The following is a 26,691-nucleotide window of genomic DNA, read 5'->3' on the forward strand; positions in this document are numbered from 1 at the left end:
ATCCCATCAGTATGAGTTTTTTTTTTCTCTGCAATTGTTGGTCTGATTGACACAAAAGTTTCACCATAGGAGCGCCTCTGTCTGTAGAATTTTAGTGATAATTATGACGTCATAGGTCACGTGGTATGGGCGCCATCTTGGAAAAACTTCGCACCTCTATATCTCCGAAACTGCTCCATGAAAAAATTGAAACATGGCTCATTGTCAAGTACTTCCCAGTGGTGAATAAGATATGTTGATGATGATGTCATCAGATCCTTCATTATGACATCATAATTCGACAGGGAAAACGCTTAGTCTGATCAGTTTGAAATTTCTTGAGTGTGAGCTACACAACAATTATATTAGAGAATATAAATTTATGATTTGTGTCTGGCAGCCATATTGGATCAAAACAATCCTTCAAAAACAGAAGGGTTGGATACCATGTAAGTATTCTATGAATACCATCTAGTTTTTAAAGTGATTCTTATCAATTTAGAGATGGGGCTTAAAACGATATACAATCCCTCCATAAGTATTGGGAGAGTGAAGTCAAATTTGTTATTATTTCTAAATACTAATATCTATATAATAATAGCGTAAGGACTCGACTTTGTTATCCCTTTTACGCCGCACCCAGTGACCCGATGCCCAAGGCACTAATGGATTTACGATCTCCGAACCACGCTCTTTGTTTATCACGTACAGCCATACTCGAAAAATCTGAATTAGCCGACGTTGGGGCCCAAAAGCATCCGATTAACTGCCGATACAATGCCATCTTATGACGCCATCGTATTGGCGTCTGCTGGGCGAAGGCGAAGCAAGCCGTCCGCTGATTGGACAGGCGAAGGCGAAAGCAAGCCGTCCACTGAGTGGACAATCCAGAGCATGCATTTGTGCCGGTGTCGGCGATCGTTGTTCATATACGCACTCTTCATTCTCATCTTTCTTCCTAACTCTTACTCGGACAAGCAAATCCCCTATGCCATCCATAATGGTACACTCTATCCATACATCACATCCTCCCTTCCGTGGATGTTCCACGGGTTTCGGCTAGTAAATACTAAATAAGAAAATTGGATTTGAGATCAAAGAAGAATACGAGACAAGAGTACAGAACGTCAGCTTTTATTTTATGGTATTTCCATGCATATAAAGTATGTTTTACCATTGTAGAACAATAGCACTTTTTATGTTCAGTTCCCCCTATTTTATGTAAGTACAAGTATTGGAACAGATTAACTTAAAGTAAATTAAGTAACTTAATTCAAAGTAAATTAATTCAAAGTACACAGCCCGCATGCCAACAGAATCTTGAAAGCACACAGAATCTTGTTTCTCACAGTCCGAGAGTCCTTTAGATGCTTTTTTGCAAACTCCAAGCGGGCTTTCATGCGTCTTTCACTGAGGGGAGGCTTCCGTCTGGCCACTCTGCCATAAAGCCCAGATCGGTGGAGTGTTGCAGTGATGGTTGTCCTTCTGGAAGTTTCTCCCATCTCCACACAGGATCTCTGGATCTCAGCCAGAGTGACCATCGGGTTCTTGGTCACCTCTCTTACCAAGGCCCTTCTCCCCCGATTGCTCAGTTTGGCCAGGCGGCCAGCTCTAGGGAGAGTCCTGGTTGTTCCAAACTTCTTCCATTTAAGAATTATGGAGGCCACTGCACTCTTCGGAACCTTCAATGCAGCAGAGATTTTTTTGTAGGCTTCCCCAAATCTGTGCCTCGACACAATCCTGTCTCTGAGCTCTGCAGGCAGTTCCTTCGACCTCATGGCTTGGTTTTTGCTCTGATATGCATTGTGAGCTGTGAGACCTTATATAGACAGGTGTGTGCCTTTCCAAATCATGTCCAATCAATTGAATTTACCACAGGTGGTCTCCAATCAAGGTGTAGAAACATCTCAAAGATGATCAAGAGAAATGGGAGGCACCTGAGCTAAATTTCAAGTGTCATAGCAAAGGGTCTGAATACTTATGTCAATGTGATATTTCAGTTTTTTCTTTTTAATAAAATTTCAAAACTTTCTAAAATCCTGTTTTCTCTTTGTCATTATGGGGTATTGGGTGCAGATTGATGAGGGAAAAAATGAATTTAAACGATTTCAGCATCAGGCTGCAACATAACAAAATGTGAAAAAAGTGAAGGGGTCTGAATACTTTCTGAATGCACTGTATATATATATATAATTACCAATAAATAAAATCGCACCTTCTGTACTCTTGCTTCATATTCATCTTTTGATCTCAAATCCAAATTTGTTGAGTATTTAGAAATAATAACAAATTTGATTTCACTGTTCTAATACTTAAGGAGGGCACTGTATAACACGATACATAAAAGCGTTATTGACCGATTATGACAAAACTTGGTTGATGAGTCGGTTAGGTGACAAGAACAAGCAGATTCGATTTTGGTTCATGTCCAGGTGCAGATCCGGCTTATCAGTGGGCTACAAAACGTAAATTGTTAAGCGTGGCGGAGGTTTGCACTCTGCCGAGTGCCGTTCTAGTTTTTAATGGTCTGCCAGATCGACCGTCAGGGGTCGTATTGCCTGCAGCCTTAGGATTCAAGGTCCCCATGTTTGATTACCCCAACAGGAAGTTGTAGAGGTATCGCACTTTTTTTGTATACGGAAAGCTCGTATACACCTCTGTACTATATATTGGCTCGTGTAAAAGCGAACACAAATGCCCTCCATCATTCTTTGTCTGTATGCCCTCCATCATATCTGTATGTCTGTATGCCCTCCATCATATCTGTATGTCTGTATGCCCTCCATCATATCTGTATGTCTGTATGCCCTCCATCATATCTGTATGTCTGTATGCCCTCCATCATTCTTTATGTCTGTATGCCCTCCATCATATCTGTATGTCTGTATGCCCTCCATCATATCTGTATGTCTGTATGCCCTCCATCATATCTGTATGTCTGTATGCCCTCCATCATATCTGTATGTCTGTATGCCCTCCATCATATCTGTATGTCTGTATGCCCTCCATCATATCTGTATGTCTGTATGCCCTCCATCATATCTGTATGTCTGTATGCCCTCCATCATTCTGTATGTCTGTATGCCCTCCATCATTCTGTATGTCTGTATGCCCTCCATCATATCTGTATGTCTGTATGCCCTCCATCATATCTGTATGTCTATATGCCCTCGATCATTCTGTATGTCTATATGCCCTCCATCATTCTCCATTTAACTTTGAGCTGTCTATCCTGGGTTCGATTCCCGAACCAGCTCATGCTAATACTAAAACACTTCATGATTGGCTGCAAAGGCACCTATCCTCCTGGATCCATTACCGATCACAGGTTGTTTTTCACTCAATAGACATCAAATACTCACTAAGGTCCATCCTTGGTTCTTACCACATGGTTCGTGCCATAAACATGGAAGGGACAGCAACATCCATTTATTTTGGTGTTTTTATCTTCGTACGTAAGAATGTTGGATTATAAGTGTGGCCTTTCATCGAGTATATTGGGTGATGTGTGTGATCGTAAATTGTTCTTCCTTCTAAGGGACACGGTGGTGCAATGTACTCCTGCAGGTGATGTATTCTGCTCGAGGGTGTCTGGAGAAAAACCGGGATTCTCTACATGCAGATATCGGCAAGATCCTAACGGGGAGTGAAGTTCATTTGCTCTGCCAAGTCTTTGGAGGTCCAAACATTTTCCTTCTTTTTCAGCATAATGATGTTTTCATTCGTCAGCACACGTCTTGCTGTATTGTTCAAGTACTGTACCTGCGATCCCGGCAGGAATTGCTGGTTTAACGGAACGTGTTGGCCCTTAATTGGGAAAGAGGAGGAGGACGATGTCAATTGGCCTAACGGTGTCGCCATTGTGCCTACACCCGAAGTATTATAACCAGCCATTTATCGTACATCATGGGGCTTTTCGAGACAAATTTATCAATTGCTACACTCGAGATGAAACTACTTTATGTGAAACAAAACTACACAATGCAAGGGTCATTTGAAAGGTTTGTCGATAAATTACGTCATGAAGGACAAGGTCGTTGGAGATCGCTGTGGTTTGCGTGCACCATTGACTCACTGACGCGGGCAGGTAGATGGCGGTCACAAATTGTTACAGTGTCGAAGAGCGGTTTGGTTGGGTGTATGAAAGGGAACACGTAGGCCAAACAATTCCTCAACTCAAGTCCAGAGGGCTTTTGCGGAACACTTTGATAAACCTGCTCCACCAAAGCTCTTCTTTCATGGCCACCACATAGTCCAGATCTAATGACTCCAGCTAACTTTTTTGTGTGGCTTCATCAATGAGAACGTGTAGACAAACTGGTATAGGACGAATGAAGAATTACACGCTGCAGTCGTGGCCTCTTTCACACACACAGGTGCACCGGCGGAGTTTGGGGGGGGGGGCGTGGGGGGGGGGGGCGTGGAGGGGGTGGGGAAGGTGGGGCACCTGAATTTTTTTCCAATTAGACAAAACATCCCGTATTTAAACGTGAGCAACAACAATGAACATAAACTGTATTTGTGATTTCACATACACTGTAACTACACTAACAAACGATAATTTTGGAAGCCAGAGCTACCCATTATTAATATTAAGCCCTTGCCCCCCCCCCCCCCTAAATAGAGAAGTGAAACTACGCCTATGCACATGTGACTCCACAAATACTACACAAGATGTCAAAGGGCACTTAGCAACAAATTCACTTTGCAAGGAGAATGATGGAGGGCACACAGATACAGTAACTGATTAATTATTGTAAATACTGCACAATAAAACCTGTATATTAAGAGTTTAAGACCGAAAACTTTATTGGGGAGGGTATAGAGATTTTCAGGCCTCCCTGTTAGAAGAAGGTAGACATGTCAATGTTGGACATGGGATTCAAACTAATGCCTTCATTGTCTGATACATGCACTCTGCTGCATGCTCTCCCTACCTCTTCCACCTCTTCCACATCTTACCCTACCCCTCCTCCCCCCTGTTCTGTTTCCGATGCTCCCCCTTCCTCTTCATTAACGGTATGGACCTCAAACATCCGGGGCCTTCGTTCAAACTTAACTGATCTCTCCATACAGGTTGCTTCTGTCAAACCAGACGTGATCTGCTTAACAGAAACTTTCCTCCTTCATGATGTCTCTGATTCCTTAGTATCTCTCCCGGGTTACTCCCTCCTCCGGTATGATAGACCTGAGCCTCGTCCTGGAGGTGGGGTTGCTATCTTTATCAAAAACTCTCTTCCTCACTCGCCCTGCACTGCACTCTCTCCACCTCACCCCCAGGAATACCTCTGGCTACGGCTTCCCCTTCGCTCCCACCTCTTGTTCATATGTGTGTTGTACCGTCCACCAAACAGTGATGACTCCATCTACATCTCGCTGTCTGATAATATGGACCAACTTCTATCTACTCATCCCAACTCTCTCTTCCTCATATGTGGTGATTTCAATTGTCACCATGCCAGTTGGCTGGGTGTGGGTACCCCTCTCACCAGCCATTGCTCCTCAGCAAAGGACTTCTGCGACTCACTGGGACTGACACAATCTGTCAATTTCCCGACCCGGATCTCAGTCAACGGAGCATCTTCTCTTCTGGACTTGGTTATGATTAACTTCCCTGAAAATGTCTGCTGCTCTTCTTCTGCTCCAATCGTCAGATCTGATCATGTCCTTGTTAAAGTGGATATCTCTCTGACCATTCTCAGGGAGCCTGCTCAGCGTCGACGAGTCTGGCATTTCACTCAGGCCAACTGGCACGGTCTTCAAGCAGCCATCAATCATCTGGACTGGTCTCCCATCTCTACCACCTCTGACATCAACTCATCCTGGGAATTCTTCCAAAGTAAATTGCTCTCTCTCATGCACAGATTTATCCCATCTCGTCTTCAGTTGTCATACCCTTCCTCCCATCCATGGTACACGGAATCTTGTGGTGAGGCTGTTGCCCAGAAACAACTTGCCTTCCTCTCCTGGAAAGCAAATCCAACGGAAGGAAATCTCATTTCCTTTCACAAAGCCCGAAACAAGTATGTGTCCACCCTCAGGAGAGCCAGGAAACAATATCTCTCCATTCTCAAGACCGAACTCTCTTATCTGTCTCCCTCTTCCAAATCCTGGTGGTGTCTGGTCAAATCTGTTTCTGGTGTTTGTTCCCCCCCCCATCCCCTCCCTTACCTCAAACGGCTACACAGCTGACTCCGCACGTGAAAAAGCTGAATGCCTCAACTCTGTGTTTGCCTCTAAATCTTGTGTCCCAAACCTATCCCTCTCTGTACCCACCATACCCAGTCGTACCTAGCTGCTCCTGGACTCCGTGTCCTTTCCTCCTGACAAGGTGGAAAAGTTTCTGTCAACCCTCGACTCTAATTCTGCAACTGGACCTGACGGCATCAGCCCACGGGTCCTAAAATCCTGTTCTTCCACTCTTTCACTCCCTCTCTCTGTTCTCTTCACCCTCTCTTTTGCTCAAGGTCAACTGCCATCTGCTTGGAAATCAGCCAACATCACCGCTTTGCACAAAAAAGGTGCAAAAACAGATCCTAGCAACTACAGACCAATCAGCCTTCTCCTAATTATCAGCAAAGTCATGGAATCCATCATTGCTTCGGATATGAAAATAGGTAGGGCACACCTGAGCACACCAAATCCTAGGCACACCTGAGCTCCTCACCACATACAAGGCTTTCATCCGCAGCTCAATGGAATACTGTTCTCCCCTATGGGCTGGTGCTCCTGCCTCACACCTGGCTCGGCTTCACGCTGTTGAATCCAAAGCTTTCAGAATCATTGGAATCTCCCGCGATGAAGCTATCTCTGAGGGCCTTTCACTCACTCACCGCAGGCAGGTAGGTGGTCTTTCTGTCTTCTACCGACTCCTCTCCGGCCTTGCTCCCCCAGCTCTCTCTGTGCTCTGTCCCCCAAATATTCCTACAGGTCGCACAAGATCTGCCAGCCACCCTCTGATGGTTAAACTGCCGAAATCTCGGCTCTCTGCTCACCTTCACTCTTTCATTCCTCTTTTCTCCCGCCTCTGGAACAAACTCCCACACTCACTTCAATCACACTCCTCCCTCCAGGTCTTCAAAACAGCTGTTCACCACCATCTCTTATCTTCCCCCATCCAAAACCTTGATCTTTTCTACCCCCACTAATTCACCCCAGATCCACCTTGTTTGAAATTCCAACTTCTTTCCTGGAAGTCTTGGCAGTGTCCATATGTTTTATACCTCTCCCACCCCCCCCCCCCTTCCCATGCCTCCCCCCCAAAGCCCTCTCCCTCCCACAGTTCTCTCGATGTCTCCATGTCTCTCGGTCCCTGCTCTCAAATGTTGTGTTTGTGTCCTTCCCCCTCTCTCCCCATCTTGTCTACCGCTCCCGATGTTATTTGTTTTGTGTGTCTGTTTGTCTTTCTGTGTGATTAATGTTCGCTCTCTCACGAGCCTCGATCTTGTATACAAAAAAAAAAAAAAAAAAAAAATGAAATCTTTCCTCTTCTCCAATGGCTTGATCTCTGATCATCAATTTGGTTTCAGACCAGGTCACTCTACTCTGGACATGCTGCTTCTGCTGTCTCAACGATGGATGGAGGTCCTCAATGCCAAACAGGAAATTAGAGCTGTCTCCCTCGACATATCACGTGCCTTCGATACGGTCTGGCACCCCGCTCTGCTCACCAAACTCTCCTCCTTTGGGATCCATGGAAATCTCCACGTATGGCTGGTGGACCTCCTCTCTAGTCGTAGTCAACATGTGGCCCTGAATGGGTTTCTCTCATCTCCTCTTCCTATTCAGGCTGGAGTTCCCCAAGGCAGTGTTCTGGGCCCTGTGCTTTTTCTGGTCTTCATCAATGATCTCTCTGACTCTCTTGAAAATCCTCTCTATCTCTTTGCTGATGACTCCACTCTCTGCCGCTCCATTCCTCATCCCTCAGATCAGCAGTCTGCAGCCTCCTCACTCTCTGCAGACCTGGACAAAATCACAGACTGGGCAAACAAGTGGAACATGTCTTTCAATCCTGACAAATCTCACACTCTTACGATGTCTCTCCGAAAAGACCGACTGGACAACCCTCCCATCTACTTTCTGAATAATCCTCTCCAAGAAGTTCTGTCACTCAAGCTTTTGGGTCTCACTATCTGCCATGATCTTTCCTGGGAAAACCACATTTCCAAGCTGGCCTCCAAAGCCAGTCGCCGACTGGGCATCCACCGTCGTGCGAAGTCCTTCCTTGGCACACCTCAGCTCCTCACCACATACAAGGCTTTCATCCACAGCTCAATGGAGTACTGCTCTCCCCTCTGGGCTGGTGCTCCTGCCTCACACCTAGCTCGTCTTCACGCTGTTGAAACCAAAGCGTTCAGAATCATTGGAATCTCCCGCGATGACGCTATCTCCGAGGGCCTTTCACTTAATCACCGCAGGCAGGTTGGTGGTCTTTCCGTCTTCTACCGACTCCTCTCCGGCCTTGCTCCCCCAACTTTCTCTGGGCTCTGTTCCCCAAATATTCCTGCAGGTCGCACAAGATCTGCCTGCAACCCTCTTATGGTTAAACTGCCAAAATCAAGACTCTCTGCTCACCTTCACTCCTTCATTCCTCTTTTCTCCCGCCTCTGGAACAAACTCCCTCACTCTCTTCAATCCCACTCCTCCCTCCAGGTCTTTAAAACGGCTGTTCACCACCATCTCTTATCTTCCCCAATCCAAAACCTTGATCTTTTCTACCCCCGCTAATTTCACCCCAAATCCACTTTTTTGAGGTGACTTTTGACCTCTTTCCTGGAAGTCCTTGGTGTCCTTGCGTTTTATACCTATCCTGCCTCCCCCCAGGCCCTCTCCCTCCAAAAACATCTCCCGATGTCCCTGCTCTCAAATGTTGTGTTTGTGTGCTTCCTCCCCTTCTCTCCCCATCTTGTCGACCGCTCCCCTTTTTATATATTTTGTTTGCTTGTTTGTTTGATTTGTTTGTTTGATAAATGTTAGCTCTTTCACGAGCCTCGACTCTGTACACTAGGACAACCCTCAAGGCTGGATGTATTTATCGAGCTCGCCATACTAAGTACCCATTGTCCAAATTGAACTCATATGATCAACGATCCGTCATTGGCTTCCATTCCACATGTACGCTAGTCTGTAATTGAGGACATTTTCTTACATGTTCAGCCTTGTGCTCACTTATGTGCAACCACATTTTGTAAGAACCTGTCATACTGTCCTGTTGATTCTCATTATTAATTTTCAGGAAAAATATCCCGGACCGGCACTCTGCACCTTCCCCAACTAAAGGTTCGTTTTCTTCAGTTTATCCTTCATTATTATGGATTACCTTTGCAAGGACGGTTGGTAACCTGAAAGGTCTGTTCACAGGGCGGTGAAAGCCCTGTGGTCTCCTCCAAGAAAACAGTTGGAGCTCAGTTCAGGGTAAGTCTCCATTTATTTTCCTCACAGACACTTGCTCGAGGAGAAATGTTGTGTGAACGAATCAAAACCGACATGAAATTGTGGATTAGTCTTCGGGTTGAGCTTCTGGAGGATAGTGGCCCAGTAGTTTCGCCGCTAATGTTTCTAGGCCCGTCGTTTCCTCATGAGCAGTCTCCCGACTTGTAATTTCTAGAGTTGCGATGTCTCGGTTTGTGGCCTATCTGGATGAGAATTGTTTTGAATGAAACGGAGTACAGAGTAAGATAAAAAGGATCTGTAGAAGCTCTGTCGTTGTACTAAAATACGCAAGTTGGTGTTTCTGGAAGTGTCTGTCTGGCGGCGGAACATTCGGTCATTACTTATCCAGTCTCAACCAAACTTGACAGGGGGACTAGGGTCACATGATGGTCACATGATTCAATTGCCCCCTTCCCAAGGGCATTTTCAGCCTTGGACAAACTCCTTGTTAAGGTGTATAAATAGCTTATTGTGGTGTTTTCTGGGGCACACCCACAGGAAGTAAAATTATTATAACCACAAACTATTCAGTCAATTCTGTCCAACATTGATTACATATTTAAACAGTTGATACTGTTGTTTAACATTAAACTGAAAGAAATTTGGAGGAAACCCAACATTGTTGAGGCGTTATATGCGTATCGTGTCCACCATAGACTAACGGATCCAAGCTGTCTCGACCTGCTAGGCCTTGAGCTAGGCCACAGTGTTCTCTAGCTAATAACAGTGCTTGGATCTTTACACATGAATGATGTATCAAAATACCTGTCCGATTTTTGTCTAGCCATCAATGATTAATATGTGGATTGTATATGGCTCTTATATCTTGGGGCCTCATATTACACATCAGTTGATAACTTATGGTGCTTTTCCACTGAGGGACCGTACCGTACCGTACCGTACCGTACCGTACTGTAACCAAAATCCGTTTTTTCGTTTTTCCATTGCCAAGCGAACCGTACCGTACCTAAGTACCCGTGTTAATTTGGTTTCTGCTATGGATAGGCACCAAGCGAGCCGAACCCGGGCCTATGGGTGGAGCTCGCAATACTGCAGACCATTGATTAGTCAATTGTAATCGTCACAGAACAGTCACGCTATGTTCAGACCCAACCGCCATTTTGTAATACCACAATTCCGGATAAAACATAGCTAAAGCATAAGTGATAAGAATCAGAAAAAATACATGGAAAACCTGGAGAGTTGTTTGGTCTGCTGATGAGGTGCAAGCCCTCATCAGTGTTTGTTCAGAAGACCAAATCCAACGATATCATGATAAATTAAGTCACCACAGCGGTCGCGATTTTTTTTTTGGCACTTCCGATAACTCCGCCTATTTTCACAGTTCTGTTGTGCGATGGAAAAACGACACAGGGATTACCGTACCGTACCGTACCGTACTGTAAAGTGCCGTACCGAACCGTACTGTACTGTACAGTGCTGTACCATACCGTTCTGTGCAATGGAAAAGTTCCATTATATCTTGAGGCCTCATATGTGATTTCTCCTGGCCATGGTTTTAAGTGTGATGTGTGATATTTTCCCCGACACATTCACGGCCCAATGGCGACTTTAATTCGATGGATAACCCCATTCCTTATGGTTGCTGGCATTGTTTAATACTCGCTTGAGGGAAATTTGGGAAAATTGGATGTACTTACACATGGGTGGTGTATAGGATAAGAGTTGCCGGTCTGCACACCTACTGGAAGTAATAATTATTATAACAATAATTCTTATTACCAGTAACCGACTTCTGGTGACATTTATGATCAGATTTGTCCAAATTGCTTGCACTGCTTTCCGAAGCCCGGGCAGAGACAACTTTATTGGAGCCTTTATCCCATCCATCAGACATATACATTATACAAGGTATGCCTCTTCCTCTTCCTGCAACCCAAACCAGCATGGTCGACTTCACGAGACTTTTCATTTTCTGCACTCATAATGTGTCCAAGTGAAGTATGATAGTTTCTGGTTTGGCATCTGTGTTTCTCATGTACATGGTGGTCGAAATTTGCTTGTTCTTCTTACAGTCCATGGAATTTTTAACATTTGTCTCCAACACCACATTTTAAAACTATCAATTTTCTTCCTTTCTTTCCTTTTCACTGTCCACGACTCACATCCATACAACTGGAGATACTGGAGCATTAATGAGAAATACTGGAGCAAGAAACGAGGAATACTGGAGCATTAATGAGACATAGTGGAGGTAGAAACTAGGAATACTGAAGCATTAATGAGACATAGTGGAGGTAGAAACAAGGAATACTGCAGCAGTAATGAGAATTTCTGGAGCTAGAAACTCGGAATACTGGAGCATTAATGAGACATGGTGGAGGTAGAATCTAGGAATACTGGAGCATTAATGAGAATTACTAGAGGTAGAAACTAGGAATACTGGAGCATTAATGAGAATTACTGGAGGTAGAAACTAGGAATACTGGAGCATTGAGAAATACTGGAGCTAGAAACTAGGAATACTGGAGCATTAATGAGACATAGTGGAGGTAGAAACTAGGAATACTGGAGCATTAATGAGAATTACTGGAGGTAGAAACTAGGAATACTGGAGCATTGAGAAATACTGGAGGTAGAAACTAGGTATGCTGGTGCATTAATGAGAATTACTGGAGGTAGAAACGAGGAATACTGGAGCATTGAGAAATTCTGGAGCTAGAAACTAGGAATACTGGAGCATTAATGAGACATAGTGGAGGTAGAAACTAGGAACACTGGAGCATTAATGAGACATAGTGGAGGTAGAAACATGGAATACTGGAGCATTGAGAAATACTGGAGCTAGAAACTAGGAATACTGGAGCATTAATGAGACATGGTGGAGGTAGAAACTAGGAATACTGAAGCATTAATGAGAATTACTGGAGGTAGAAACTAGGAATACTGGAGCATTCAGAAATACTGGAGCTAGAAACTAGGAATACTGGAGCATTAATGAGACATGGTGGAGGTAGAAACTAGGAATACTGGAGCATTCAGAAATACTGGAGCTAGAAACTAGGAATACTGAAGCATTAATGAGACATGGTGGAGGTAGAAACAAGCAAAACTGGAGCATTCAGAAATACTGGAGCTTGAAACTAGGAATACTGGAGCATTAATGAGACATAGTGGAGGTAGAAACTAGGAATACTGGAGCATTAATGAGAATTACTGGAGGTAGAAACTAGGAATACGGGAGCATTGAGAAATACTGGAGCTAGAAACTCAGAATACTGGAGCATTAATGAGACATAGTGGAGGTAAAAACTAGGAAACTGGAGCATTAATGAGAATTACTGGAGGTAGAAACTAGGAATACGGAAGCATTGAGAAATACTGGAGCTAGAAACTCGGAATACTGGAGCATTAATGAGACATGGTGGAGGTAGAAACTAGGAATACTGGAGCATTAATGAGAATTACTGGAGGTAGAAACAAGGAATACTGGAGCATTCAGAAATACTGGAGCTAGAAACTAGGAATACTGGAGCATTAATGAGACATAGTGGAGGTAGAAACTAGGAATACTGGAGCATTAATGAGAATTACTGGAGGTAGAAACTAGGCATACTGGAGCATTGAGAAATACTGGAGCTAGAAACTAGGAATACTGGAGCATTATTGAGACATCGTGGAGGTAGAAACTAGGAATACTGGAGCATTAATGAGACATGGTGGAGGTATAAACTAGGAATACTGGAGCATTAATGAGAAATACTGGAGCTAGAAACTCGGAATACTGGAGCATTGATGAGAAATACTGGAGCTAGAAACTCGGAATACTGGAGCATTAATGAGAAATACTGGAGCTAGAAACTCGGAATACTGGAGCATTAATGAGAAATACTGGAGCTAGAAACTAGGAATACTGGAGCATTAATGAGAAATACTGGAGCTAGAAACTCGGAATACTGGAGCATTAATGAGACATAGTGGAGGTAGAAACTAGGTATACTGGCGCATTAATGAGAAATACTGGAGCTAGAAACTAGGAATACTGGAGCATTAATGAGACATAGTGGAGGTAGAAACTAGGAATACTGGAGCATTAATGAGACATGGTGGAGGTAGAAACTAGGAATACTGGAGCATTAATGAGAAATACTGGAGCTGGAAACTCGGAATATTGGAGCATTAATGAGAATTACTGGAGGTAGAAACTAGGAATACTGGAGCATTAATGAGAAATACTGGAGCTGGAAACTCGGAATATTGGAGCATTAATGAGAATTACTGGAGCTAGAAACTCGGAATACTGGAGCATTAATGAGACATAGTGGAGGTAGAAACTAGGAATACTGGAGCATTAATGAGAAATACTGGAGCTAGAAACTAGGAATACTGGAGCATTAATGAGACATAGTGGAGGTAGAAACTAGGAATACTGGAGCATTAATGAGACATGGTGGAGGTAGAAACTAGGAATACTGGAGCATTAATGAGAATTACTGGAGGTAGAAACTAGGAATACTGGAGCATTCAGAAATACTGGAGGTAGAAACTAGGAATACTGGAGCATAAATGAGAAATACTGGAGCTAGAAACTAGGAATACTGGAGCATTAATGAGAATTACTGGAGGTAGAAACTAGGAATACTGGAGCATTCAGAAATACTGGAGGTAGAAACTAGGTATACTGGCGCATTAATGAGAAATACTGGAGCTAGAAACTAGGAATACTGGAGCATTAATGAGAATTACTGGAGGTAGAAACTAGGAATACTGGAGCATTCAGAAATACTGGAGGTAGAAACTAGGTATACTGGCGCATTAATGAGAAATACTGGAGCTAGAAACTAGGAATACTGGAGCATTAATGAGACATAGTGGAGGTAGAAACTAGGAATACTGGAGCATTAATGAGACATGGTGGAGGTAGAAACTAGGAATACTGGAGCATTAATGAGAAATACTGGAGCTGGAAACTCGGAATATTGGAGCATTAATGAGAATTACTGGAGGTAGAAACTAGGAATACTGGAGCATTAATGAGAAATACTGGAGCTGGAAACTCGGAATATTGGAGCATTAATGAGAATTACTGGAGCTAGAAACTCGGAATACTGGAGCATTAATGAGACATAGTGGAGGTAGAAACTAGGAATACTGGAGCATTAATGAGAAATACTGGAGCTAGAAACTAGGAATACTGGAGCATTAATGAGACATAGTGGAGGTAGAAACTAGGAATACTGGAGCATTAATGAGACATGGTGGAGGTAGAAACTAGGAATACTGGAGCATTAATGAGAAATACTGGAGCTGGAAACTCGGAATATTGGAGCATTAACCAGACTCCTCTTGATTTGTATTGACACATCTTTGTCTTTCCATATCTTTGACAATCCCGACATTGATGTTCTCCCCAATACTAACCGTTGATTAATTTCTGCTGTGCATTTGTCACTTCAATTTGAGAACCCAGGAAGATAAAACTTTATACTGCGAGTATTTCCACATGATCATCTCCCAATCTGAACACGTCGATCTTCTCAGGTGACAAGATTTTCGCCTTTTTTTAGGTTTAAATCAAGATCAGATTTTTCACTTTCTTTCTTCACTGTTTGCATCAGTTTCATCAAATCCTCCTTACTTTCTGCCAACAGAGTAATATCGTCAGCATACCGTAGATTGTTCATACATCTTCCTCCATTCCTGACTTCAGTAATCCCAATTTGATATATTCGTCAAAAATTTTAACCACAAATTATTCGGTCAATTCCATCCGATGATAATGGCATAGTAATAATAATAATAATAATAATAATAATAATAATAATAATACTACTAATAATAATATTAGCATGGGGTGCTGGCAGAATGGCGCCGAGGAATACACACTCTCATCTAAGCTGTCTAACCTGGTTTGAATCTCAACCCAGGTATAAACTGTCATCCATGTTTCACAGGCAAGGTAATGCATCATTGGGTGTGACATCCCTCGGATGGATGTTAAACTGGGCATCGCGTCTGTGGCATTGGTTGGTGGACGTTAAAGATACCATGATTTCCTTCACAAATAGTAGGCGAGCTGTCTCTGCCACTATGACCATATTCCTGCCCTAGCCATAGTCGAACGTCCGGCCTGGCCAGCCGGTTCATGAAAGACTTGGGACAAGCTTCCCGTGGCCAACCCAACAAGAACGTGGGAATAATTATGGCCGTTATCGAAGAAGTGGCCCTGTGCTGTGTGCAGGAAGGGTGTCGGAGTGAATTCCATTCAATGTACAATGTGCGCTGAGTGGGTTCATCAAAATTGTAGTGGTTTGAGAGGGTCATTAACCAGTGTGGCAGCTACATTCAAGTGTAAGGTGTGCACAGAGGGAGCTGCAGATGGAGGAAATGTTGAGTTGGATCTTGGAGACGGCGTGAAGCTGGAAGGTGTGAAAACATTTTGCTACCTCGGCGACATGCTGAATGGAGAAGGTGGATCAGACTCGGCAACGGTTGCTCGAGTGAGATTTGCATGGAAGAAGTTTCGGGAACTGAGTGGCGTGGTGATGAGGAGGGGAGTGTCGTTGAAGCTGAAGGGAAAGGTGTATGCTGCATGTGTGAGAAGTGTTATGATTTATGGGAGCGAGACATGGGTAATGAACGTAGAGCAGCAACGAAGGCTGGAAAGGGTGGAAATGTGAATGGTTCGATGGATGTGCGGAGTATCGTTGAGAGAGAGGAAGACAAATGATGAATTGCGAAAGATGATGGGAATAGAGCCTGTGATTGATGCTGTGAAGAGGAACAGGTTGAGATGGTTTGGTCACGTGTTGAGGAAGGATGAAAGTGACTGGTTGAGAAGAGTGATGGAAATGAATGTAGAAGGAAGTAGAGGACGGGGAAGACCGAGAAAGAATTGGCCAAAGATGGTCGAAGAAGAAATGCGGGCAAGGGGGTTAACAAGGAGAGATGCAGAAAATAGGGCAAAATGGAGAAGATTGTCATGGGGACCGCAAGGCTAACCCCCGCTCTAGCAGGGAAAATGGTCTTAAAATGCCTGTTGTTGTGTTGTTTGTTATCGAAGAAGAAGAAGAAGAATATTAACACACCGCCATGTCCACATGGTATGCACCTACACATGACCGCATCCACCCTCTTCCATGTCCCTCTACCTGCTTCCATAGGGAGCGGTGTTCCTAGTTGTCTTAAATCTCCTCTAATGACCTGTCAGTTCACCCAGGAACGATCATTACTTCAGAAATGGCTCTCTGTTTCAGAAAGGTTCATTTTGTCATTATCATTGTGCACAATGATATGCACTGTTATAATAATACTGTACTTGAGAATGCATCCTGGAGGGATTCAGACAGATTTTATTCTTCTTGCTTGAATCATGCTGCACTGTCTGTGTTCGGAACCATCTATAATATATTTATATACCAGAGGGTTGGGGCAGAAACTGTGAATCGGGGGAGAATAGGAGAGTTACGGAGGAGGCAGGAGGGGCTGGTGACGTATGGGTGGACATTGGATGAGGAGGTATCGTTTTTATATCTAAGATATTGGTTGACACTTGTTTTAGTGAGGCCTCAACAGCCTGGTGCTGGCTTAGCGGTTAGGGTGCCGCCTTGGGATCCTAGGATCCTGGGTTCGAATCCCGGTCGATCGCTGAATTAACACCAGGGGGGTTGACTCAGCCTGTCATCCTTCCGAGGTCGGCAAATTGAGTACCAGCTTGCTGGGATGAATGATCCCGGTGTGTACCCCGATTTAGAATAGGTACACCGTATCCCTGCGCATCGTAAGAGCATGACCAAGGGTTGGCGTCAGGAAGGGCATCCGGCCATAAAAACATTGCCTCAAAAAGGGAACCATGATTGTCATGGGGCCCGCAAGGCTAACCCCAGCTCTAGCGGGGAAAATGGCCTTAAAACGATCATTTATTCATTCATTCATTCATTCATTCACACTTGTTTTAGTGAAGTCGTTACCTGGGTCACAAACAACACCTGTTTGTGTGTTTCCAGCAATCGCTTATTGTGCTCATAGAGAAGATGGCCGCATCTCGTCCCCATTTTATTCGCTGCTTGAAGCCGAACGAGGAGAAGGTTCCAGACAACTTTCAATCGGACCTTGTCCTTGAACAGGTACGATTGTGGCTTTTGACAACGAAAGCAATTGGGATGGCTGGGTGCAATGGTGGCAAATAGTGGCAATGTCTCTGGCCAGAACCCACGGACCATAGCTCTCATCAGCAACAGGTGTACTGCACCTGGAAGATTGCCGATAAGATCAGGTCTTTATTCCACGGTGAAAACAGTTTTGACGGTGGTGGTTCTGCCGTTATTATCATATTAATGGGAGTTCGTTCATTTCTCAGAACTTGCTTCTTGGAATCTTTACACAATTTGGTGATTCACCTTTTTCTGCACCTTTCCTCAGTTACGCAACAACGGTCTCCTGGAAACGACCAGGATCCGCCGAGGAGGCTTCTCCTGGAGGCCATCGTTTGCAGAATTCATTGACCAGTGAGTGTGGACGAGGAATCTCCTTTTTGTTTTACTTTCGCAGGATCACTGAGAATGACTCATTTATGAATACCTTTTCATGATTTCAGAAATAAACAAGAACGGAACTGAGTAGAGAACATACCTCCGCCTGGTTGGCCATATCACTCAATGGTGAAGAATCACTTAAAATTAAATAATTCTCATATCTGAATCCATATTCAGATCTTCACCAAAATCGAATCGATTTGTCCTTGTCAGACACCCAACCGGTCCACAAAGTTTCGTCCAAATCCGTCCATAACGTTTTGAGATATCCTGCTATGTATTGTTTTTAGCCCTGTCTCCCAATGGTGAAGAATCACTTAAAAATTAAATAATTCTCATATCTGAATCCATATTCAGATGTTCACCAAAATCGAATCGATTTGTCCTTGTCAGACACCCAACCAGTCCACCAGGTTTCGTCCAAATCCGTCCACAACTTTTTGAGATATCCTGCTATGTATCGTGTTTGGCCCTGTCTCCCAATGGTGAAGAATCACTTAAAATTAAATAATTCTCATATCTGAATCCATTTTCAGATTTTCACCAAAATCGAATCGATTTGTCCTTGTGAGACACACAACCGGTCCACCAAGTTTAGTCCAAATCCGTCCACAACTTTTTGAGATATCCTGCTATGTATAATGTTTGGCCCGATCCCCCAATGGTGAAGAATCACTTTAAAAATTCTAGTAGCCGGATCCGGATCCGGATCCGGATCTTCACCAAAATCTATCATTTCGGCCTTGTCACATTCGCTACATCTGTGCCAAATTTCGTCTGAATCCGTCCACAACTTTTTGAGATATTTTGTTGACAAACAAACAAACAAACAGACAAACAGGGGTGAAAACATAACCTCCATCTACCTTTGGTGGCGGAGGTAATTAAAACTATTGTTGCTTTTTCATGTTAATGGATTTACAAATACTTTGGCTTATGGTTTCATCATCGCTGCTGTTGACATTGTTTGAGTTTTTCTTTTTACAAAACTGAAGTTTATTCCCAGATACGGGGTGGTGCTTCGTCGACCTTCAGTTGCACGGAATAAAGAAAGGTAATATGGACATGGAAACGTTGTTGTAAAAATTATCCCCAAAACTTGCAGAATGAACTTTGATCATCTCTACTGACAACGTAGCGATGATTAACGTGCATTTTGATTAATCTTTGATTTCAGTATTTTTATTCTTCATGTGATTGGTTGAAGGCCCAATGGACTTTTATTTGTTGATAAAGCAGTTGCTGTTTTAATTATTACTCAAGTTATCGTTCCATCCGACAGTTGTCTGGAGATCTTGAATGAAGTTTCCTTGGAGGGGTGGAAAATAGGGTAAGTGTGGGGTAAAATGGGAGGTCGCTCATTGGTTGACCGTTTTGTCCTCTCCTTGACCCGTTCCGTTGTCTTCTTGTGATGTTTGACCTTGTTACCTTCAGTGTTTGTTACGAACGCAGTGTTAATACCTTGAATCCGTCTGCGATGCAAAATTTGACTTCTCCTTTTCAGATGTCAACATGCATGGTAACTTATGATGATCAATTTTGTGACGTCTCGTATTGAAACGTACCTTGTGGTATCAATTGTTTGAAAAACTGGTTACTCCAAACGTTCTATTTCGAGCTTTATACAAGTATACTCGTATATAAAAACACCAGGTTCTAATTTTTCGTTTTTCAGTCTTCAAAGGCTCGTACAGGAGCTGTTACACAGAGACATTAGACAGCGCACTGGACTTGACGTCAGACAAACACAGCCGGTGACCTTAGGCAAAGTGACGCAATTTCCTGGTGCACTCTGGGTACCGACGACAGCATCTTGTGACGTCAGGTTCCTCTCCACAGTCAGTGGGGCAATTGAGGAGTAATCTTCCCCGAATGGGATGTCCTCACCCTGTAAGGGTGTCCGAACCCTTAAACGATGTCCTAACCCTGTAAGGGTTAGCGTGTCCTAACCATAACCCTGTAACAGCTGTAAGGATGTAGAAATAAAGCGAGGAAAGTTATTGGACATAGAGTAGAGGAGGTCCGAACCCTCGATGACGTCATACACAGTTTATGGTGTTAAAAATGTCAAACTGCAATGCAGATTTAAATTCCCGGTTAAAAAAACTGTCGTGTTTTGTACTCTCTTAATATCCGAGGACATGTATCACCTGTAGTCATCAAACACATTGCACTATAATAACTTTAGGTAACCACATTATTATTTTCCTAAGAACTCGAAAATTGACAGAATTAACTTTTAACAACAACAACAAAACAACATCTGTGAGCTTAGGAAGTGAAGCGACCAACATGCATGTATTTCATTTCTGTAGTCTTCTTTCACGAGCATCTTCGCAGATCATTTGGTCGGTTGTCGTCAACCACAGAACATGCTAATGAAATGAAAAACGAATAAAAAAAAATCAGAGTAGCAATGAAAACTGAAAAAATTTAAATTACAAATGAAAAATTTGCAATTTGTAAAGATTTGAAAAAAAAATTGAATTTTTTTTTAACGAATTTAAATTGCAATGAAAATTGAAAACCAATGCAGTAGCATTGGGGTCATCAGAAGGAACCAGAAGAAGCAAAGAGCAAAGGTGGAGTCATCAGGAGGACCCTGGATAGGATTCGGGTTTCAGCCGCTACTCCACAACCCTCAAACCCATCCAGGCGCAGCCAGGTGAACCTTCCGGAAAATTTTCTGCAAGAATTCACTTCTCCTTGGACAGATTGATAAAGAAAGAGATGAATAAAGAATAAGCAAGAATTAGAATGAATTAAGAGAAATATGAAAAATATATATATATATATTAAATAAATTAGCAACATCGATATCCCTGTCCGACAAAACGAGTCTAACATCTGCCATATTGAAATGAACTGAACCTGGTTGTATCCCACAATTCATTGTGGTAAACACTGATGTAATTAGGTAAGCTGGGGGTATCGAGGAATCGATAGAAATGACACAGGCATGGTGGGCCAAAAATTGTTTTTCCTGCATCACAGTATCCCTGCAATTGTTGCATTCATGAGATGAACATCCAAATTTGATAATAGCACAGAGTAAAACTATCAAATGCGTCTTTGTGTACAATTGCTTTCTTCATTGATTGTTTTTTTTGTGGAACATTATGTGAAACACACAGTTTGCGTTCCCATGTCATTGCTCCTTGTTCTTTTTCGATTGTTGATGTAACACTGATTGAATTGTGTGTTTCGTTTTAGGAAGGACAAACTGTTCTTCAAATACTGGCACCAAGACGAACTCTACAAATTTGTTCTGAGACTCAGCAAAGCTGTAGTTGTTTTGCAAACATGTATGTTATGTGTACTTCCTTTTCGTTTGTTTCGTTTGTTTCGTTTATGATTTCGTTTGTTACGTTGTCTTTTCGTCTACAGGTGACAAGGCTCATGGAAGAGCGGAATAAAAGGGGCTTAGGCAATACATGAAGATGCTGCGGGGATGAAACAATATCAGTTATGAGACAAACAAGATAGTTAGACTGAGTAGAAGAGAGCGGAAGAAGAGACAGTTTGTGACAAGACAGTGGTGAGCTACCATTTTGCAGGATGAAAAAAGTGTAGGACTGGTCTGGACACGCTGGACATTGTATCTATAACATCAGGACTGAACACACTGGACATTATCTTTAATATCAGGATTGGACATGCTGGACGTTGTATCTATAACATCAGGACTGGTCATGCTGGACATTGTATCGATAACATCAGGACTGGACATGGTGGATGTCAGTTATCGATAACATCAGGACTGGACATGCTGGACATCCTATCTATAACATCAGGACTAGACATGCTGGACATTGTATCTATAACATCAGGACTGGACAAGCTGGACATTGTATCTATAACATCAGTACGAGACATATGATGGATGTCAGTTGTATATCTACATTATAATATCAGGACTGGACACATGGTGGATGTCGGTTGCATCTATAACAGGAATGGAAACATGCTGGGACCCTTTGGTATCTAATTAGTGTTGGGCAGATATCGGAACATTTCCATTGGCCGATTAATCTGCATCGGCTAATTAGAGTTACAGTAGTGTCAAGTGCGATTACTGATTACAGTTGTTGTGTAAACAACCCAAAAACCTCATGTAGATTTCACCCTTGTTTAGAGTGAATTTCAATAAATAAATTTTTAAAACAACCTTGCATTATAGACGTTTCTTGGAGATGTGCATTATTCTTTACTAGCAACGGTACCTGCCCTATGGGCGGGGCTTCAATTGGGAGGCCCAAATGAAAAGGCAAAATATCAGAAATTGAAGGCTTTTTAAATTTTAAACGATTCATATAAACATCCGTTGAATCGTATCACACGCAAATCATCAAAATCTAAACAGTACATGGCGCTCATTTTGAAAAAAGATTGAATTCTGCAAAACGGAAGCGGCCGCTACACGTCTTTCTCAGTCGCACGTTTATGTGTGAAGAGTGCGCTCCGAATCTGTAACACAGAAGCGGCCGCTACACCTGTTTCTCAGTCGCTTTGCACATGCTGCCATGTTACTTCGGAGCCACACATTTATATAGGAAGAGTTCATCAGGATTCGATCTACTCTCTCCTGGTACGTAGAATAAACAGTATTTGTAGAATTTCAACAAAAGCCACATCACTGTTCATATCGGTAAATATTATTCCATCGTGTTTGGAAAAACTGGAAAATTGGAAAACTTGGAAAAACAATATAGCCTATTTTACTCCCAGGGGTCCCAGGAATACCCACCCAAAATATCGTTGCGATCGGTTGAGCCATTTTTGCGGTACCTTCGAACGGATGGACGGACATTTGGTGAATTATAGTAAGATAATCAGCTCGCAATCGTTATGTGACTGGGAGAAAAAATTGGCTCGGTAATTTGGAAAACATATTAATGCGACGAACGGCTCGGAAATCGTGTGTTATCGACTTTATTATGCTTTGAAATTCTCAGAGAAACAACATAACATTTCTTAAGCACACCCGATTCACATAAATTAGCCAATTGCTTTTGAAGCAGGCGTGAGGACAAAGGAAACGGCAAACGTACGTACTGTATCTACTTCCTGCCAAGCACGTGTTGACGTCATACGTTCCAGAACTAACCATCATTTAAATTTATAGTTCCACTTTTTAACAGCCCCATTATATAACATGTTAACTTCTAGGTGCTCTATAAGTATAAGCATAAGTGCATACTGCATTTCCGCTTCCTGGTGCGCTGGCTCAAACGTTTTGCTGAATGATGCCGGTCAGTTTCAGTTTATTTTTGTCCTCACACTTAACTCGATCAAACATATGCAAGAAATACACCAAACAAGAAAAGAACGGAGGAATCCGAAACGAGGCACGGCTTGTAAATCCAGAATTATTTGGAATTATTTCCTGATTAACCCGCTTTATCAAACTTTGGCCGATAGATTTACTTACTGTATGGACTTACTGTATGGACGGAACGGAATCTTTTTGTTACCTGGAACTCCTTGTCCTGTATTTTGCATAAAAATTGCTTTTTACACAATCAAACAAGGATGAAACTCTTCGTTTTATATCCGTGAAATTGTAAATAGCTTTTCGAATGAGTGCACGGTAGCTCATCATTTGTTTGAAAATGACAGGATGCTGTGCCGTTCGATACAGTACACCAATCGATTAGCTAAGGGATTTAAAACATATCGATTCACAGTCACTTAATAACGTTAATCCATCATGCGCGGCATGGCACCATTCCGACGTCACTGATATGACACAGTATCCACTTCCTGTGTGCACAATGCACTATGACGTCATTATTTACCACTTTATAATTGGAATTGGAACCCAATCAGCCAAATATATATATATATATATATATATATATATATATATATATATATATATATATATATATATATATATATATATATATATATATATATATATATATATATTGGTTAAAGTCAAATTGTCTAATCGGCCTAGAACTATTATCGATAAGGTTGACAGGAAAGCTTTCATGTGGATTGTGTAAACTCTAAAGGGTAACAACTTCAAGACGAATAAATATGCCTACTGTAGTCACAAATTGGATTGTTGATGTTTTTGGGAGTTAGGATTAGTAATTCCATAAGTTTAAGTACTACGTTGGATGTTGATTTGTTTCCCCTCTGGTGTCAGTTGTGCGCAGGTTTATTGTTTGCAGGAAGTTCAAGAAGTTGCTGGAGATTCAGATGATGCAGAGACAGGAGGAGCTACGAATATTAAAGGAAGAAGAAGAAGAGGAGAAGAAAGTAGAGGAGCAGAAAAGTAGAGTGTCTCAAGCTCATGAAGGAGCTTGCACATACTTCACATGAATAATACTTACATGAGGAGATATCAACGTCCCTTTCCTTTATTCAAATTTAAAGAGATGTGGAGATATGAAACATTCACCAAATCTAAACTCAGTTGTGGAATTCACACAAACTATAATTTTGGGAATACAACTCTTGTAAATTATATTGGATTTTTTGTTTATTTACATTTTATTTCTTCTTGCACATTTTTAAGTGTTTTTTAATTATGTAGGATTGGAAGAGACCACAGTGCCGATTCCAAAGCCCAGAACCAAATTGCCTCATGCCAGGGAGCGAAATGACATGTGGGTTCGGCCTCCTGTCCCAGCCCCACGGATTCACAATGACCTGTTCGAGGTAAGGAAATTTCCACACTATTTTTTTTTTTTTTTTGTAAATAAGATCGAGACTCGTGAAAGAACTAACATTAATCACACAAAAAGTCAAACCGACATATAAAACACAAATTAAGGGGAGTGGTAGACAAGATGGGGAGAGAGGGGGAAGGACACAAACACAACATTTGAGAGCAGGGACATTGAGAGAACTGTGGGAGGGAGAGGGCTTGGGGGGAGGTGGGAGAGGTATAAAACATATGGACACTGCAAGGACTTCCAGGAAAGAAGTTGGAATTTCAAAAAAGTGGATCTGGGGTGAATTAGCGGCGGTAGAAAAGATCAAGGTTTTGGATGGGGGAAGATAAGAGATGGTGGTGAACAGCTGTTTTAAAGACCTGGAGGGAGGAGTGGGATTGTAGGGAATGTGGGAGTTTGTTCCAGAGGCAGGAGAAAAGGGGAATGAAAGAGTGAAGGTGAGCAGAGAGCCTAGATTTTGGTAGTTTAACCATAAGAGGGTTGCCTGCAGATCTTGTGCGACCTGTAGGAATATTTGGGGGACAGAGCACAGAGAGAGCTGGGGGAGCAACGCCGGAGAGGAGTCGGTAGAAGACAGAAAGACCACCAACATGCCTGCGGTGAGTAAGTGAAAGGCCCTCGGAGGTAGCTTCATCGCGGGAGATTCCAATGATTCTGAACGCTTTGGTTTCAACAGCGTGAAGACGAGCGAGGTGTGAGGCAGGAGCACCAGCCCAGTGGGGAGAGCAGTATTCCATTGAGCTGCAGATGAAAGCCTTGTATGTGGTGAGGAGCGCTTTGGTTTCGAGCGCTTATGAATGCTTTGATTTCAACAGCGTGAAGACGAGCGAGTTGTGAGGCAGGAGCACCAGCCCAGAGGGGAGAGCAGTATTCCATTGAGCTGCGGATGAAAGCCTTGTATGTGGTGAGCAGCTCAGGTGTGCCAAGGAAGGACTTCGCACGACGGAGGATGCCCAGTCAGCGACTGGCTTTGGAGGCCAGATTTGAAATGTGGTTTTACCAGGAAAGATTATGGCAGATAGTGAGACCCAAAAACTTGAGTGACAGAACTTCTTGGAGAGGATTATTCAGAAAGTGGATGGGAGGGTTGTCCAGTCGGTCTTTTCGGAGAGACATCATAAGAGTGTGAGATTTGTCAGGATTGAAAGACATGTTCCACTTGTTTGCCCAGTCTGTGATTTTTTCCAGGTCTGCAGAGAGTGAGGAGGCTGCAGACTGCTGATCTGAGGGAGGAGGAATGGAGCGGCAGAGAGTGGAGTCATCAGCAAAGAGATAGAGAGGATTTTCAAGAGAGTCGGAGAGATCATTGATGAAGACCAGAAAAAGCACAGGGCCCAGAAAACTGCCTTGGGGAACTCCAGCCTGAACAGGAAGAGGAGATGAGAGAAACCCATTCAGGGCCACACGTTGACTACGACTAGAGAGGAAGTCCGCCAGCCATGCATGGAGATTTCCATGGATACCAAAGGAGGAGCGTTTGGTGAGCAGAGCGGGGTGCCAGACCGTATCGAAGGCACGTTATATGTCAAGGGAGACGCCTCTAATTTCCTGTTTGGTATTGAGGACCTCCATCCATTGTTGAGACAGCGGAATCAGCATGTCCAGAGTAGAATGACCTGGTTTGAAACCAAATTGATGATCAGAGATCAAGCCATTGGATAAGTGGAAAGATTTCATATCCGAAGCAATGATGGATTCCATGACTTTTCTGATAATTGGGAGAAGGCTGATTGGTCTGTCATTGCTAGGATCTGTTTTTGCACCTTTTTTGTGTAAAGCGGTGATGTTGGCTGATTTCCAAGCAGATGGCAGATGACCTTGAGCAAAAGAGAGGGTGAAGAGAACAGAGAGAGGGCGTGAAAGAGCGGAATAACAGGATTTTAGGACCCGTGAGCTGATGGCATCAGGTCCAGTTGCAGAATCAGAGTCGAGGGTTGACAGAAACTTTTCCACCTTGTCAGGAGGAAAGGACACAGAGTCCAGGAGCAGCGAGGTACGACTGGGTACGGTTGGTACGGAGAGGGATGGGTTTGGGACACAAGATTTAGAGGCAAACACAGAGTTGAGGCATTCAGCTTTTTCACGTGCGGAGTCAG

General features: G+C 43.0%; 1 protein-coding gene and 1 long non-coding RNA gene across 3 annotated transcripts in view; one reads left to right on the plus strand and one right to left on the minus strand.

Moving 5' to 3' along the window:
- Positions 1-26,691, minus strand: part of LOC144890746 (uncharacterized) — a 388,459-nt gene that overhangs the window by 116,026 nt on the left and 245,742 nt on the right. The window lies entirely within an intron of this gene.
- The window catches only part of LOC137420592 (myosin-IIIb), a 103,666-nt gene that overhangs the window by 61,438 nt on the left and 15,537 nt on the right, over positions 1-26,691 (plus strand). For both annotated transcript variants that reach the window (XM_078772499.1, XM_078772500.1), the window contains 10 exons: positions 3,547-3,658; positions 9,215-9,258; positions 9,340-9,393; positions 17,379-17,498; positions 17,794-17,879; positions 18,913-18,960; positions 19,189-19,236; positions 21,120-21,211; positions 24,064-24,192; positions 24,454-24,578. In XM_078772499.1, the coding sequence (XP_078628625.1) occupies positions 3,547-3,658; positions 9,215-9,258; positions 9,340-9,393; positions 17,379-17,498; positions 17,794-17,879; positions 18,913-18,960; positions 19,189-19,236; positions 21,120-21,211; positions 24,064-24,192; positions 24,454-24,578 (858 nt within the window). The remainder of the gene's footprint in view (positions 1-3,546; positions 3,659-9,214; positions 9,259-9,339; positions 9,394-17,378; positions 17,499-17,793; positions 17,880-18,912; positions 18,961-19,188; positions 19,237-21,119; positions 21,212-24,063; positions 24,193-24,453; positions 24,579-26,691) is intronic.

The sequence above is a fragment of the Myxine glutinosa genome, chromosome 2, assembly GCF_964187855.1.
Source record: "Myxine glutinosa chromosome 2, kmMyxGlut1.1, whole genome shotgun sequence".
Classification (NCBI taxonomy): domain Eukaryota; kingdom Metazoa; phylum Chordata; class Myxini; order Myxiniformes; family Myxinidae; genus Myxine; species Myxine glutinosa.